The 16,685-nt window shown below is 35.1% G+C and overlaps 1 protein-coding gene across 1 annotated transcript in view; it reads left to right on the plus strand.

The window, feature by feature from the left end:
* Positions 1-581: 581 nt before the first annotated feature.
* Positions 582-16,685, plus strand: part of LOC127449833 (uncharacterized) — a 21,193-nt gene continuing 5,089 nt past the window's right edge. The window contains exons 1-11 of the mRNA XM_051713418.1: positions 582-664; positions 2,020-2,364; positions 2,471-2,827; positions 4,579-4,677; positions 7,567-7,653; positions 7,850-7,942; positions 10,090-10,203; positions 11,016-11,150; positions 15,073-15,156; positions 15,377-15,475; positions 15,643-15,726. Of these exons, the coding sequence (XP_051569378.1) occupies positions 613-664; positions 2,020-2,364; positions 2,471-2,827; positions 4,579-4,677; positions 7,567-7,653; positions 7,850-7,942; positions 10,090-10,203; positions 11,016-11,150; positions 15,073-15,156; positions 15,377-15,475; positions 15,643-15,726 (1,549 nt within the window). The 5' untranslated portion in view covers positions 582-612. The remainder of the gene's footprint in view (positions 665-2,019; positions 2,365-2,470; positions 2,828-4,578; positions 4,678-7,566; positions 7,654-7,849; positions 7,943-10,089; positions 10,204-11,015; positions 11,151-15,072; positions 15,157-15,376; positions 15,476-15,642; positions 15,727-16,685) is intronic.

The following is a 16,685-nucleotide window of genomic DNA, read 5'->3' on the forward strand; positions in this document are numbered from 1 at the left end:
GTTCTGAAAACATGCACGATAGGAGATAAGTAGTTGAGAAAAAAATAAAACATGAGCTGAAAAGAGATTTAAACTCAACTTTTCAGCATTATAAAGAATCAGGAAATACACATTTAAAAACACAAGTGTCAGCTGCATTCCATTACACACCCAAATGAACATCATTCAACAGAATCAACTGAGAAATTTGACACTTTCAACACTTTTTTTATGGCAAATGTGTTCTCAGTTAATGATAATACAGCAGCAATCACTTTTACACTAAAAACGAATCAACCTCTTCAGAATGATTATGTCATTATGTCAGGTATCTCTAACAACATTTTAATTTAGGGTGAAACTTTAAGAACGTGCACAGATTACTCCCTTCATAGATGCTTTTCATTTTTAAGGAGATTCTTCATAGTGATTTTTTTCCAGCTTAATCAGAACTGGTTTGTCTGGATTTGTTGTAGTTCAACAGAACTTTTTTTTTTTTTATTATAAGTAAGAGAGTGTAAAACAGGTTTAGCCGTTTTACATATTAGTGTTCTGTATTTACCCGAATGCTCCCTTACAAACATTCACTTTGACTGTGATGACCTGAAGAGATGATCATATTCTCAACTGAAAATGGATCTTCTTATGTTCATCTTTGTGTCTGTCATTTTAAATATATCTGACGGTATGTACTTTGTTTTCTTTCTTTGAGGTAATGCTGAAGAAAATGCACAAAATTTTATTTAAATTGTGCTTAGTTTTGTAGATAAATCTAAAAGTTGCCACTTTATATGAATTTTGTTTATGAACACTATTTTATTATATAAATTATATATATATATATATATATATATATATTTACATGGATGATTTGGAGTGGGTAATGAGTGTAAAGCAGTCAACAAGTGTCCAGCTTAAATGGGAACCCACTTCACTTATTTCCAAGGAGATACTTGAGAGACTTGTGATACTTTTTCACAGATTTCTCAGTTTCAGTTTGATGTATTTAAAGTTTTTTGTGTGCTATTCTCATACTGACTTGGTGTGTCCAGTCTGTGTTAACGATGTTGCTTGAATGTTTTTTAGCAGTATGTCCTGGTTACCTGAATTGACCTGGTGTTACAACATCTTTATCAAACAAAGAAAACGAAAGTATGTCTGTCAGTGTCTCATGAACACAGTTTTTGTGGCTGAGATAATGATTCTTGTAAAGAAATAAAGATTATCTTACATAAATGCATGTGCATGTTAATGATGAGGATTTCTGTTAGTATGTGTCCATGCATGCCATGAGCAACTAATAGAATAGAATAGAATAGAATTGAACTTTCTATTGCCACACAGCAAGCTGGTGGAAATTATTGTAGGTACAGCAATAAACATACATAGTGCGAAGTTCTCAAATAAGTATGTGACAGTACAGTACAAAATAACAATACAATATACGAAAACAATCTGATACAAGGTAGACACACTATACAATAAAGTCCAAGATGCATTGCAAAGAAAAAAAACAATACCCAATGTACAGTAATTGCAAACAGTGCAAACAGATTATGGAAAGGTACAGAAGAACATAGGAAGCCATGGAAAATACTAATAGATTAAGATTGAGATCTTCACAGTGTGAGGAAATAAAGTCATGTCTGTTTCGTGTGATTGTGTGCATGTACATGGTTCATGCTTCGTAAAACATGAGTTGTACAATTACTTTAGGCATAATTATTAAGTAACCTGACGGCAGTTGGAAAGAAACTGTTCCTTAATCTAGATGTTTTGGATGGTAATGATCTCAGGCGTCTGTCTGAGGGGAGCAGCTGAAAGCAGTTATGAGCAGTGTGGGATGGATGCTACGTGATTTTCTTAGCACGCTTGATGGTGCACTGAATGTACGGTATTCTACTGATGGTAGATCTGTACCTATGATCTTTGAGGCACTGATGACAATGCGTTCCACTATTTTCTTTGTTAGGGTACAAAAAAACAAGCCTTCTTTAATCTCAATCTTTGCTTTTCATGGTAAAATAACTTTGTTTTCAGGGTTCACTGTGAAAGGTCCTTCTGGTCCTCTGGTTGTTCCTCTGGAAGGTTCAGTGGTCTTGCCCTGTTTTGTTGACAAACCCTTAATAACTGAACGACTGGAGGTGGAATGGAGAAGATCAGACTCAGAGACTCTGGTTCATCTGTATCAAGATGGTGAGAGTCGACTAGAGGTCCAGCAGCAGGATTATCATGATAGAGCTCATTTCTTTACTGACCAGATTCAACATGGAAACTTCTCCCTCCTGTTGAACAATGTGAAAGCTGAAGATGAGGGAAAGTACAGATGTAAAGTGTTCAGTGGGCAGGATTCTGGTGAAACTATGGTCGAAATAAAACATGTTGGTGAGTGAAAACCACATACATTTTAGTCAACATTTCAATGAGACAAAACTTCTGAACAGTAAATTTCTATTTCATGCTGTGATATTTTAAGTGTTCATTCTTTCAGAGCGTATAATAGTCTCAGGATCAGATCACTCCATATCTGCATATGTGGGTGAAGATGTCACTCTGAGCTGCTCTGTGGACTCTCACATCACACCTGAAGAGATTGAAGAGGTTTCATGGAAGAAAACAGATAAAGATGAAGATGTTCTGGTCCTGCTCTACCAAAACAATGAACCTATACCCGAATCATCACATGAGCAATACATAGACAGAGTTGAGTTCTTCACTGATGAAATCTCCAAAGGAAACTTCTCTCTCAGACTGAAGAGTGTCAGAACTGAAGACAAAGGAGTTTATATGTGTCAGGTGTTTGCTGGAGGAGTTTCAGCCAACACAACTGTAGTACTGGAACAACTGGGTGAGTCAGAGATAAAAAAGAAAAAAACATATATGCAATAATTGAAGTTTAAACTGATATATGAGTTTTATACTGTTTAGTTGTTTAGTTGCATGTAAATTGAATTAGCATTTTCAAATTTGACAGTAACAGTAAGAGTTTGAGTTGCTGTTAGAAAGCACTGAGTTGGATCTTGTTCATTAACTGCTTCAGTTTTTCAGAAACTACAACTATTTCAAAGTGAAGTCTGAATATTTACTCCTGTTTGTAGACAAAATGCTCAGTCACCTCTAGTGTGGGGTAGTCCTGCTTTAGGGGTGTGTGTGTCTATTTGTGTTTTGGTCAGTGATTCTTTTTTTTCTATTAATATTGCAAGTGTGGCACTTTACATAAATACTTTTGGCACATAAATACTTTTGGTATTTAAACTGGCCGTGTACCATTTACAGATTTGTCAAACCCATTTTAAGTTGAGGTCTTTAACACAAGCTGATTTTGTATTCGTTAAATCTTTCTGGGGCTTATAACTTTATGCCACTGTAAAAACCAATAATTTGGTCAAACAAAAGAGAACACATAGCATTGACTTAATTTACTAAAACCAAAGGCCCAGTTGCAAGAAACTCTTTTAGTAAAGAAAACGCTTTGTGACAAAACACTTACAATAAAACTCTTAGTTATGATTGTAAGGGATTTCATGTAACTGGTTCCAGAGCCCTTTAGATTACAATTACATATATATTAATCAAACAACAAGGACTCACTTCTCTTGGCTGAATAACTTTAAAAAGATATCTAAAGCTTAAAAAAGAAACTTTATGGCTGTTGACTAATTTTAATTACAGATTTGTTTCTCATACTCACATGATCTGCTCTTGGTAATAATCATTACTGGAAATGAGACGTGAACTAACACATCGTTGTTGTTTCCTGACAGGTGATATTTATGGGTAACACTTCAAGTTTGTATTCATTAACATTATTTAACTACATAAAGTTAACATGAACTAACAATGAACAATACTTTTATGTTCATATTAACATTAATTCCAAAATAAACTAATAATACTGTACATGCATACAATTCAAAGTTGTATATGTTAACATCAGTCAATGCATTATGAACTAACAATGAGCAATTTATGTATTTATTAATTAACATGAACCAAGATTAATAAATGCTGTAAATTTGTTTGTTAAATATTAGTTCATGATACCTAATGCATAAACTAATGTTAACAAATAGATATGTAGTTTTTAAACTGCACTGGGTACAAATATGTCACTTGTAATTTCATCCTAAAATGAAAATTGTTTTAACATTTAATCACCATCATGTTGTTCCAAACCTGTATGACTGCCTTTTGTTGGTGAAACACAAAAGATGTTAGGCAGTTTATTAATCTCTGTCACCATTCACTGTCGATGCATCTTTTTCCCCCATACAATGAAAGTGAATGGTGACTGAGATTTACATTTTGCCCTGCCTCTCTGTTTTGCACATATTTCCCAAATTAACCAGTTGGTAGCAGCATTGAAACACAACTGGATCTGGCACTCAAGTGTACAAGCAGATTTCCTGTTTTACAATCAAGTGCTCACTGTGTGAATACTGAAGTATGGACACTAAATGTTCTGTTTGTGTGCATTGTTCCTTATTTCTTCTTGTAGATTTGTACCAAGAAAACTGGTAGAAATTACATTTGGAAGGCAAAACTCATGGAATTGTACACAGAATCTCTTGTGTACAGTAACTGATATTTGTGTTTCAGGTTTCTCTGTTTCACACATAATGGTGTTGATTCTCTGTATTACTGCTGTTGGAGCAGCACTTCTGCTCTGTTTAATCTACTTCACATCACAGAAAAAAGGTATGTTTGCAAGAAGGATATTCACATCTGCTTTAAATAAAGCCCATTTGGAGCTGTAAAAATACAATATAATCAGTTCAAGCTGCTTCAATGTAAATTCCAGGTTGAATATACTGTAAATTAAGTGCTATCGATAGCATGTGGGGTGTAATGTCAGTTACACAGAAAATAATTTAGACTCGTCCCTCAGTTAAAAACTCTTAATTATATAATGGAAGAAACAAGGCAAATTAAAGTCCATAAATAAAAATGAAAATACACAGTTTTGAAAGTATAGGCACAAGTTAGCATGAGACTACTGTGACAGAATTGAGTTTTACCTCGTCTGTGTAAAGTTTTATTTTTCTCCAGTTTTGACCATTTGGAGTCATTACACACAACACAACAAGGATAACGTTTGCACGATATGGACAAGTGACAACTATCTGTAAAGCTGTTTACATTAAGAAACGCATCATTTCAAATTCATCCACGTAAATCAACTGGCCCAGCACTGGACGGAGGATTTAGACAACTTTACAGATCAAATAACTCTCATGTTTTATGGAATTAATATAATCTGTGCCTTTCAAAAATACAGCTTCATTTCTGAATTAAACCCTCTTTAGTACCTGCGCTGTTTATTTCCATTTCAAGTGCCTTACTGTAAATGCAATTGTTGCTGTTTTAAAAAAAAATAAAAAAAATAAAGAGCTACAAGTCAAGATTATTTTCTGTGGTAATTGACATTATCAACATAATGCTGAGCTGGAATATTTCTTTCTAATGGCTCACAAAGGCATCAAAAACACAGATGCACCAAGCAGCAATTACACACTATGAGATTTATTTTTATTTCAATGAATGAGGTTTTTCAGACCAAACTCGAAACATTTACATCTAGTCATTTGGGAGATGCTTTTATCCAAAGTGACTTTGAGTGCATAGAAGAAATACATTTTTATCCGTGTATCAAATACAGGAAAAAGAGTAAGAGTAATGTTGTATGGTAATGTGAATTGACATTTATTCTGAATCAGTATTTTGTCTCCGGTCAGATAATCTCATCTATATCACAGGTGATGTTACAGTACTATAACTCTGTTCAGACAGCAGTGAGGAGCTCCTTTTGTCTTTATCAACTTCAGACAAGTTAATGTTCTCACAATCCACTTCCATTAGCTGGAGAACATACGTCTGCCTTACACCTTCCAGACTTTCATAGAGAAGAATAAGTTCAACTACAGCAGCACAGATCTCATCAGATACAAATGTTCTCATTGGTCTTTTTCCTCTCTGTCATCCAACTTCTTGAACTTGTATTATTCCTCAAATTTGATGCTTTGAGCTTATAGTTCTCCAGTTATTGTTACTATATTAAGATTGTGGTAACCCTGGTATTAGCCACCACTATCATCAAAACAAAATGAATAACAATGTTTAAAAAAATAGTCTGTAAGCTTCTTACACTGTGAAGAAGGTCCATTATCAATTTAATGGTTTTTATAGCAGTGAAATTAATTGCAGTATAAATAGCAATTTGTTCAAAACTGTGGTAAATGTGGGAAATATTGGGAAATACTGGGAAATATAGTGGAAAGCTTGATTAGAAAAAAATATCTTAAGAGTATTAATAAATACTTTTGTGATTGATAGTTCCTACAGAACAGATAAGATCAATAAATTAGAGTCATCTGATCATATCAATCTTCACATTGTTTTCACTTATTTATTTAAGATTGGATTATGAAAAATTACATGCATCACGCAACAGTACAAAGTAATGTTTGTAACTCTCCGGTCAGATAATCTCATCTATATCACAGGTGATGTTACAGTACTGTAACTCTGTTCAGACAGCAGTGAGGAGCTCCTTTTGTCTTTATCAACTTCAGACAAGTTAATGTTCTCACAATCCACTTCCATTAGCTGGAGAAGTTCTGCTCATACAAACGTCTGCCTTACACCTTCCAGACTTTCATAGAGAAGAACATGATCAACTAAATTAGCAAAGATCTCATCACACACAAATATTCCTATTGGCCTTCCTCTCCCTCCTCTTCCTCCTCCACTTTCTTGAACTTGTACTCTTCCTCTAATTTGATGCTTTGAGTTCTCTGTAGCTCTATTTCCTGACTCATAACTCAAAAATACCACTGTAATCATAGTTCTAGCCACAACTGCCATGTTGGGAAATAAATATTTTACAGAGACAGTCCAGACAGACGATCCGATCCAAATCACAACAGAAACCAGCAATACAAAGCAAGATCCAAGATCCAGAGCAAACAAACAGAGATAAAGAATGATTAGAATTGTAGTGAATAATTAACGAGTCTGACAGCATTAATGAGAACAGTGATATTGGCCTTTATAGTATTTGGTATCAGATTGAAAAGAAAATGAGACTCAGTTTTCCCAAAACAATGCTGTAAACACAAAACCAAACTGTTTATTCAGGAATGATGATGTTAGTGAATATGAGTGAAGTTGATTGTTCTTTTCTTTTCTTACTGTACCTGTAGATTACAGAAGATCTGTAGATAAATGCATTGTTGTCTTGTCTTTAATAAATCTCACAGTGTGTGATGAGAGATTAGTGTATCTGTGTGTTTGATGGTTTTATGAATCATTTGAAGGCAAAGTTTGAAATAGAGTGAAATAAATAATCAAATGTTTGATTTCATTTTAAGAGGTTTGTATAGTTGAGTTTGCAATTTTTACAGAAAAACTGCAACAACTAAACATGAGCTCTGCTAGTGTACAAATACCCATGGTGCATCTGGATTTGCAAATCTGCTGTGTCGGCTATTTTACTGATAATCAGAATAGAGGAAAATATTATTATAGGCTGTAATCAGGTAATTTAGTTCTTTTTAACAAACTACATTTTATTGTGCTCTATTCTAGATTCAGTCCTCCGTCTTCATGTGTTTCTGGTCTTCTGTCCAAATATCATCATGTTTTTTGCTTTTGTCCTCTGGGGTGTTTCTGAAGGTGAGTGTTTCTAATTATTAAATCACTGAATCTATTAATTTCACATCTCTGTTCGTTATCCAACAAGTTGTCAGAAGCTTTTTATAAAGTTGTCTAATTTCATGCTAGTTCTTTTTAAAACATTTGTAGTCAGCCAGAAATATTCACAAATGTAAAATCAACACATTTTCACGATGAATATGTGTTTTTGTTTCAGGATCTGTGAATGAGACAGTCTTTTGTTGTGTTCTTTATTTACTGAGACCTCTAATGTTGCTCTGGGCCGCTCCATATGTTAAAGAATTTACAGGTTTGATTCATTTCTGATGATTGACAGTTTATTAGAGGAGATATGAATCATAACATCAAGATGTTCAGACTTCACATCATCACTCTGTTAATAATTTACACCAAAAAAAAAGGAATGAAATTTCCATGAAATAGTGTCACTGTTGTTTTGGCATTTCTGTGATGTGTTTTTATGATAATGCAAGTGTAACGATGATGTTTCTTCTTTTTTTTACAGGGAAAATTTACAGATTTATTTATTTTTTCAGTTATAGATGCAGAATATTTGGTTTTCTCAGCTGTTGTTTATTCAGGTAAACAAATTTAAGTGTTACTCAACAGTGTTTATCATGAACACAATAATGCAGATAATCATCCAGTTAGTTTTTCTAGTAAACTTGACGTGTTTCTCTGTTGCTCATGATGTTTCTCCACTCATCTTAGTCACTTCATCAGTTTAACTTCATCACACCCAATCACATCACACGATTTGTTCATTGTTTTGGGAGATCACAGGTGTGAATTGGGGTGAAACTGTCGTGTCGCGTCTGTGTTGTGATTTCTGCTCATACAGCAGTTGTTTGCTTTGATGATGTACACATTATATAAGGTTGCTTTTGAGAGTCCTCTGCCCGGGATGTTGTGTTTGTTGTAGTTCTGATACTCCAGCCGCACAGGAAATAACAGTGTTTTGTTTGTTCTACTGTCTCTCTTTATTCATCAGTGTGTAGTCTCTGTGGGACTTTTTTGTGGTTTTAATAAAAGCCAGTCTGGTAATCCGCAGACTATCAGATCTCACTGTTCCTGTCAGTCTTATTTTCCTCTAGTCTCAACTTCCTCTGTTCAGTGATGAAGACTTCTGGTGACCTGTAGTTTGTATGACAGCAGATGATGGGAGTCAAACAGCTGGTTGTCCATCGGATCTTCCCTTGTGGACCTGATGTACATGTTTATGTTGTTGATGTTTTATAAACAGTCTCTTCAGGGTTTTCTAATCTTCACTGTGGTGTCATCCACATATCTGAACCAACAGCTGTTTTAACATCTGCTAAATGACCTCATTGAACAGAACAGTTTAGAGCTCACAGATGCAACATATCAAATGCTCTGAAGTTTATTGTTGAATCAGATGCACAACCGATAGAAAACATGATGTGCACTGATTGTCATGACAACGACAAAGTTTAAGGTGCTCTTTCATCAAACATCAGCATGTTTTAGTGTGACTTAATGCATCTTTACACAGAGTTTGAAAGTGCCACAAAGTATCTTAAACTGGTCAGTGTAAAAACGCCATCATTCAGAAATCTTAAAACTTGGCACATGCACTCCTCCGCTGTTCATTATTATCCACGAACACTTTGATGGCACTCTTCATGTCAGTTTTGTCTGTTTCTTCTTGTGTTTGTGCAGAATAGCAGTTGATTGTTTAGTTTTTAAGAGGTCATGAAAGATATTTAATTTAGGTGGCATGGGTGTCGACACATCAACGGGAATCACGGGTGAATATTTAACAATCAATAGAAATTAATAGAAGTTTTGTTGTTATATGTAACTGGGAAAGTAGTGCAGAGAATTTCATAGTTTATTGTTATTTTTCTTTATTGTGTATATTTGTGCTTGTTCAGTGAACTCTTCTGTCCTGTTGAATGTGGAGGTCGGTAGTGTTGAAGATAAATCTGGATGTGTTTGATTCAACTTCTGTTACAGTATATTGATGGTGAAGTGGAAATATTCAGTCAGAAGTTGTCTCTGAACTCTGTTATTCATGAGCGGGAAAGTAAAGATGGACTTGAGATGAGTGAAGAAACATCTTGAACAACAGAGAAACATCCGGTTGACTAAAATAACTCGACTAGTACATTCTTATATGACTCTTCACAGATAATTCACATTAACAGCTTAATTCTCAACATGTTCTTTGGCCATGTCAGGTGTATTATAAACAGGTCAAAGGTCACAGGGTCAGGGTCAGTCTGTGATCTGATGAAGTTACTGAGAGAAAAACACTGAAGCGCATTAATAGAGATACTGTCTGTGCAGCAAACTGTATAAAAACATCTGCTACAATCATCTTTTAAATGAGAAGAGTGTTTTATTATTATTATTATTATTATTATTATTATGTGTATTTATGTTGGGCTGTCTCTTGTTTCTCTTTTCTTCCAGTTCTTTTTAAATCTGCTTTGGACAAAGGTTTGAGTTATGCAGGATTTGAAGGAGTCATGATAATTGTTCTCTTTGTGATAGTGGTGCTCTTGTGCCTCTTCTATATCATTCGCAGTAAGTATTTCTCTGTGATTCTTCCATCTTGTTCCATTGACATATATGTGCTGTGAAATACAGTCGTGTTTGATCACATAATCAACAGTATTTGTTAATTCAGAGATGCATTTGTATTAGAAAGATCTCAGTATTATACATCCTTCACTGAGATGTGTTCAGTTTTTCTTCATTATCTCATACAGTTATATCACTTATTTCTAAAGATGCATCTGTTAATAAAGTGACTGATGCTCATATTAAATGAAATAACAGTGAAATGGCATGATTTTCATATTTATATTAAGGAATAAAAACATTGTCTATGCCAGATCTATTTCTTTAATTTAAGTAGTTAAACAGTTTAAGTTTGAGCGAGTCAGCTGGTTCTTTTATAGTTAATGATAACGTAAAGTCATTAATAACCGTTTAAAACATGAATTAATGAAATTAATATTGTGAATATAGTCACGGCTGAAGGGTGTTGTAAGGTTCGATGCACAGCAAAGTGACTATATTCACAATATAACAGCCTTTAGTGCCTTATTGCTTGTATTAAACAGTTAATAAAAAATACAATCATGATTATTGACCAATCAGCATTCAGGAACTGAACTATCTGTTTCATAATTGATGATATTTTGTATATTTGTGTGATCACTCTCACAGTCACATGATTCATTCAGTTCAGTGTGTTTCTTCATCTGTTCTTGTTAATATTGTTCAGTTAATTTGTACAAATCTCTCATGATCAACTTTCAAAGCATTAATTCAAAACTGAATCAAACATTTGGTTCATTTTTTATTAATTCTTGTTCTTTTTTCTGATATAGTGTTTGCTGAAATCACTGGAAAGTTAAGCGAACGGATAACTGCAATATTCCTTGTTCTGGCTGGTATAAGCTTTAATATTCTGCCTTCATTACAATTCATCCTCCTGTTTTACGCTTTTGGATCTGCCAAAGGAGGTGAGTTCAACTTTATAAACTATATGAATTCATTTATGAGCAATAGTGGAAGAAAACAGCATTTATAATTAAAGTTGAATCTAGTGAAATCAGTGGAAATTGTGTCAGTTGATATTTTAGAGATTCAGTGTGCGTGCGTGCGTGTGTGTGTGTGTGTGTGCATGTGTGTTCGTGTACGTGTGTGCGCGCGCGCGTGTGTGCGTGTACGTGTGTGTGTGCGCGCGCGCGGGCATGTGTGTGTGCGTGTATGTGTGTGTATGTACGCGTGTACGTGTGTGTGCGTGTACGTGTGTGTGCGTGTATGTGTGTTCGTGTATGTACCCGTGTCTGTGTGTGCGTGTACGTGTACGTATGTGCGTGTATCTGTGTGCGCGCGCGTACGTGTGTGCGCGTGTATGTGTGTGTGCGCGTGTATGTGTGCGTATGGAATGGAAGGCAGTTCAAATATACGTGAATTTTAACACGTAGAGCACTAGGGTTAAACCATTTCTGTAAGTCTAGGGGGGTTTGCCTACCCACTCATAGACTCTATGCTACAACTATTTAACATGCTAAGGATCCTCTTATTTCTTTGTCCTTGTCTTCCTTTTTTGTGTAGCCTATAAAAACAAAATATTTGGATATATTAAATATCATCAAAACAGTTCCTCGTAAGGCATTATAAGGCATATAGATACAGATTTAAAAATAAATCATAATAAAAAATTCCCAACACTGCACCGCTGCCTACACCTGGCTGCTATTGCCAGGATAATTTTGCACTTTGTCATTGTTCACTAATGCAGTTTAATTACTAAACATAATAAATAAATAAATAAATGTTTAATCTTTAATCCCCCACTGTTTGAATGTTTGACAAGTTCAATTAGTGATAGCTAAATGATTAGTAGTAAAATACTAATTGTTAAATCAGTAGTTCAATAATAATAATAATAATAATAATAATAATAATAATAATAAATGGTTCTACACCTTTAAAGAATTGCTTTTTACACCAATTCAATTTTTTTATTTTTTATTGAAAAAAAATATCAAAACAAACAACACAAATACAATACAACATTTCAAATGCTAGGGGGAGGTATAAACAATATTATAAGAATACTTTAAAGAGTGTTCATGCTCGTAAAATTCGAATAGCTTTTTGTTTCTTCGAGGTCAATATTGACTCAATATAAAGCTTCACTTCATTTTTAAATACTATAAAACATGTTTTTTGTTTTGTTTTTTTTTCCTGAAAATGTTACATATATGAATGTGAAATTTAGCAATTAAAATGAAAAAAAAATTAATAAAATAAGTGCAGGTTTGTTTATCTTTGGAGTTTACAATAATACCTAAAAGAACATCTTTCCACTGTAATGTAAAATTTTCATCAACATTTCCAACAATAAAATCAAGTACATTTTGCCAAAAAAAAGACACATAAGGGCAGTGCCAAAATATATGAACAGCTGTCTCTGGTTTCTGCTTGCAAATGCTACGACTTTCATCTATATCTTTTTTAAACTTGGTTAAATAATGTTTAGCAGGGTATATTCTGTGAAGGAGTTTAAAAGATACTTCTTTAACCTGGTTTGTTAAGAGATAGCGACTGGACAGAAGCCAGACTTTTTTCCAGTCAACATCACTCACAAACTGACTCCAATATGCAATTACATTTGGTCTCGAAACAACATCCTTCTGGAAAAGGGCTCTTATTGATCTATTATAATTACTACAATGACAGGAGAAACATATTTTACCTACAAGGGAGTGATTTGGTGAGAGGGGTGGGAGATGCTGGTAATCTAATCTTTTTTGCTGTTTAAACAACATACATATTTTAGAAGAAATTGCGCCAAAGACAGTTGTGAACTCAGAATTCTGAGAATCATGAGAAAGTGCTGAAAAATAGTCCTTTGTATACTCCTCTCACCCCGTAACTTCAGTTCCTTCAATAAATCCACGGCCTCCAACAAAGTAAGCAGATTTGTCATCATCGCGCACTTTTTTGATCAGAGGCCACAACTTCTGTCTACAATCTCTGTTCTCCTTCATCAGATCCTCCTTAAACTGCATGCCTTGATTCCGGAGAAACTTGCTGCTTTTAGCCGCCTTCCATACTGCATCTCTGAATCTCCTGGCAGTGAACCGAATGATTGTTGCGCGGGGCCTTGTCTCATTAGCACGTTTGGTTCCCAGTCGGTGAGCAACATCTATAGCATCTGGTAGTTTTGCCGCTTCATGTGGTAGCACTTCTTGGCACACACGGATAACCTCCTCTCGCACATTCTCTTTGGTCATCTCTGGCAAACCATGGAGCCGCAGGTTCCAGCGCCTACCGTACCGTTCTAAGTCCATCACCCGACTCATACACGCCCTAGGTGTTTGTTCAGCCCCTGTCCATTCGTTTCTCCATGTAAAGCATTTTGCTTTTTAGCTCTTTTATTTCTGCACAGGCGGTTTGCACCATCATTTCCAGGGCATCACTTCTTGTATTGATAAGATTAGCAAGCGTTGTTACAATCTCATCGGGATTAGATATATTTCCAGCATGAACTAATGTTGGTTATTTTGCAAGTGGAGGTTTGCTTGGAATTACAGGGAATGGTGGAAATTCTTCATCTTCATCTTTTTCCAGATGCTTGTCTTGAATCAAACCGCTTTCATAGTCATGGCCGTTATTAGCAGGCACACGTGAATCAGGTTTTCCAGAGTCACTGGCTCTTTTTTGTGCAGATTTAGGCATGTTTTCCGGTCAAAGATATCTTAGATTGGTACAAAATACCTTACGATCTAAAGCAGGTATACATTTTGCTGACAGCTATGTTAACTGCTTTCCTATTAAAAGTTTGGCACCGAGAGCTCGAAACTTTTGACGGTTCACGCCGCCATCTTGCCGGAACTCCCCCTTTACACCAATTCATTTACATGTGTAAATTTGACGTCTTACGTAATAAATGACGTCATCACATGATTGAGCTGCTTTTAGCGACTTCCCATGAGAAATAGTTGGCAACACTGCGTGTGTGTGTGTGTGTGTGTGTGTGTGCACAATCCAGAAATAATAATATCCACAGAATGTAGGGGGGTTGACACTCTTTATGAAATGTATTATTTTTATTTTTTTCATATGTTACAAACATGGCAGTTAAATGAGCACTTACTGTATGATAAGGGGAAACCCATTCAAAACACACTCTGGAACCTGCAGATTTGGACCTCTGAGACATCGGTATGGTGTCCATCAAGGCTGCACGATTGACTGAATTAATGACATCGCAATTTGTCCACTCTGCTTGCTCTGTAATGTTATGTTGCTATGGTTACAAACAGCTCATTAATATCCAACAGTGATTAAAACTGACCGGAACTACCTGTGCATTCAACGGTTTGAACCGCACGCATCCCAGCCAATCAAAATCGAGTATTAGAATATACCATGGTGTGTATGTGTGTATATATATATATATATATATATAGTATTCTATATAAAACATACCTTCCAAAATTAATCTGAACACCATATTGATTTTTGATCAATATATCTGATTTGGATCAAGTCGTTCATTTAAAGCCATGAGAGTTTAACATTTCTAAATATTTTTACCATCTGTTGATTATATTAATGTTGAGCTCTCAGCCCTTCATAAGTTAAATGTTTTTAGCTTCATTAAAGAAATGAAATCACCCTCATGTTCTTGTTTTTTGGTAAAAATGATTAAAATATAACCAAAGTCATCTTACAGACAGAACTGTTGAGTAAATGTGTTACTGTGAATATGATGATGATTTATGAATCTCATTACTAAATCACCTGATCACAGATTGTGCTCCAAAAATTGATTTTAATTTGTTTATGATTTACATCTTATTAGATGTGAATGTGTTGATTTGTCTGACAGTATCTATATTAATATAATTACTCTCCTGTTTTTAGGATTCTTGATTGTTGCAGTTTTACCAGTGTTCACATCAGTGACACGATATGATTGGAATGTTACATGTGGGGAACAAATGGGCTGTAAGTGTTTGATGAATTATGATCTGATCCCTGTTAGAAATGCATATTATGATTCATTTATTACCCACAAATGTTTGTGTCTCTGTCACGATTAGTCATCATGAATTGAGGATGTTATCTATGAAGGAATAGTGTGTCACTTATAAGCCCTGATTAGCACTATTTATGTTCATATAAAAAATCAAATGAATGAAAATATTCTCACTTTCATGTGTTTCAGGTTCACCTTTGGTCAGAAGATCAGTGTGGATCATGTTAATGTCATTGATGAATGCAGTAATGATCTATTTCTGCATCATGGCACTGGAAAATGAAACGGGTACAATAATGATTTTATAAACACTGTATATGAATTTCAACAGTCTTAATATAACTTCAGTTTACATTTCAGTGCATACTAAAGTTAAGGTACTTCTAATTTGTAAAGTCACTTTAAAGGCAATTTGACCGATATAAAATTAATCCTTTTTTTCTCTCCATGTCCAGATTCTGTTGGATGGGGCTGTTTGATTGGGTTTCTGCAGTTACTCTGGACAGTTGTGAACTTCACATGGTCATTTGCTGAGTGTGGTAAAGTACTGATCATCTTCTCTGTGTGATGTTCTTCTATCAGCTCTTGTTTATTGTCCTCAAGCCCTTTTGTTTTTACCTCTTTAAGAAAGATTGTGTGTTTGGAGCTGTGGTTTAGCGGTTAGTTGTGACCAGAGGACTGCATTGGGATTGGGATCCTGCGGGACACAACACAAATCTCGGGTGGTTTTAACTTTGCTGCGGGTGGGAGCGGGCGGTCAAAAAATACACCGCGGGTCCCAGGATTTAACTATCACTAACAAGAAGGATGGAGTCAACAAATGAAGTTGAAAAGAAGATTAAAGTGGGTTTTTACTATACAAAACCAAAGCTAGGCAAGTCTGACATTTGGACAAATTTCTCAGTTGTTACTGACAAAAATGGAAAAGAATTGGACTTTGTAAGTTGCAACAAATGTGCAAAAGTATTAATATACAACGGGCGCAAATCTGGCACCTCTGGGTTGAGGCGACATACCTGCTCCGTTCTCCCGGGTCAAAGTAAGCTCTCCTTCAAAGATAAAACACTTCTTCCTGCACATATTTTGAATATAATGTTTTTGTAGGCTCCGCTGCAGCCTAACAGTTGTGATGTTTTGTAGCCTGTCAAAAGCTGAGAGAGTTTTATTAGACTAATAAAAAATAGCCCAAGTTATTTGTCATGTGTGGTGCTTTGCTTTAGCTTGACATGAACACGTTTATCTTATGGTCCGTTTAATTGAACACAATGTTTTATGTCTGTTATTCTGAATGTTTAGCATAGCTCTAACATTTGTGTAAATTCTTCACTATCTCTACAAGCTGTGACAGAATGTTTGCGGGAGCGGGATTAAGAAAACAGTCCCGCGCAGGGCTCTAGTTGTGACTCTCATGGAGAGATGCAAGTTCAATTCTGCGTGTTATCAGTTCAATAATAACATTTACAAATTAATTGAGCACAAGATCAGAAAACATTAAGAA

The sequence above is a fragment of the Myxocyprinus asiaticus genome, chromosome 13, assembly GCF_019703515.2.
Source record: "Myxocyprinus asiaticus isolate MX2 ecotype Aquarium Trade chromosome 13, UBuf_Myxa_2, whole genome shotgun sequence".
In the NCBI taxonomy this organism is placed as follows: domain Eukaryota; kingdom Metazoa; phylum Chordata; class Actinopteri; order Cypriniformes; family Catostomidae; genus Myxocyprinus; species Myxocyprinus asiaticus.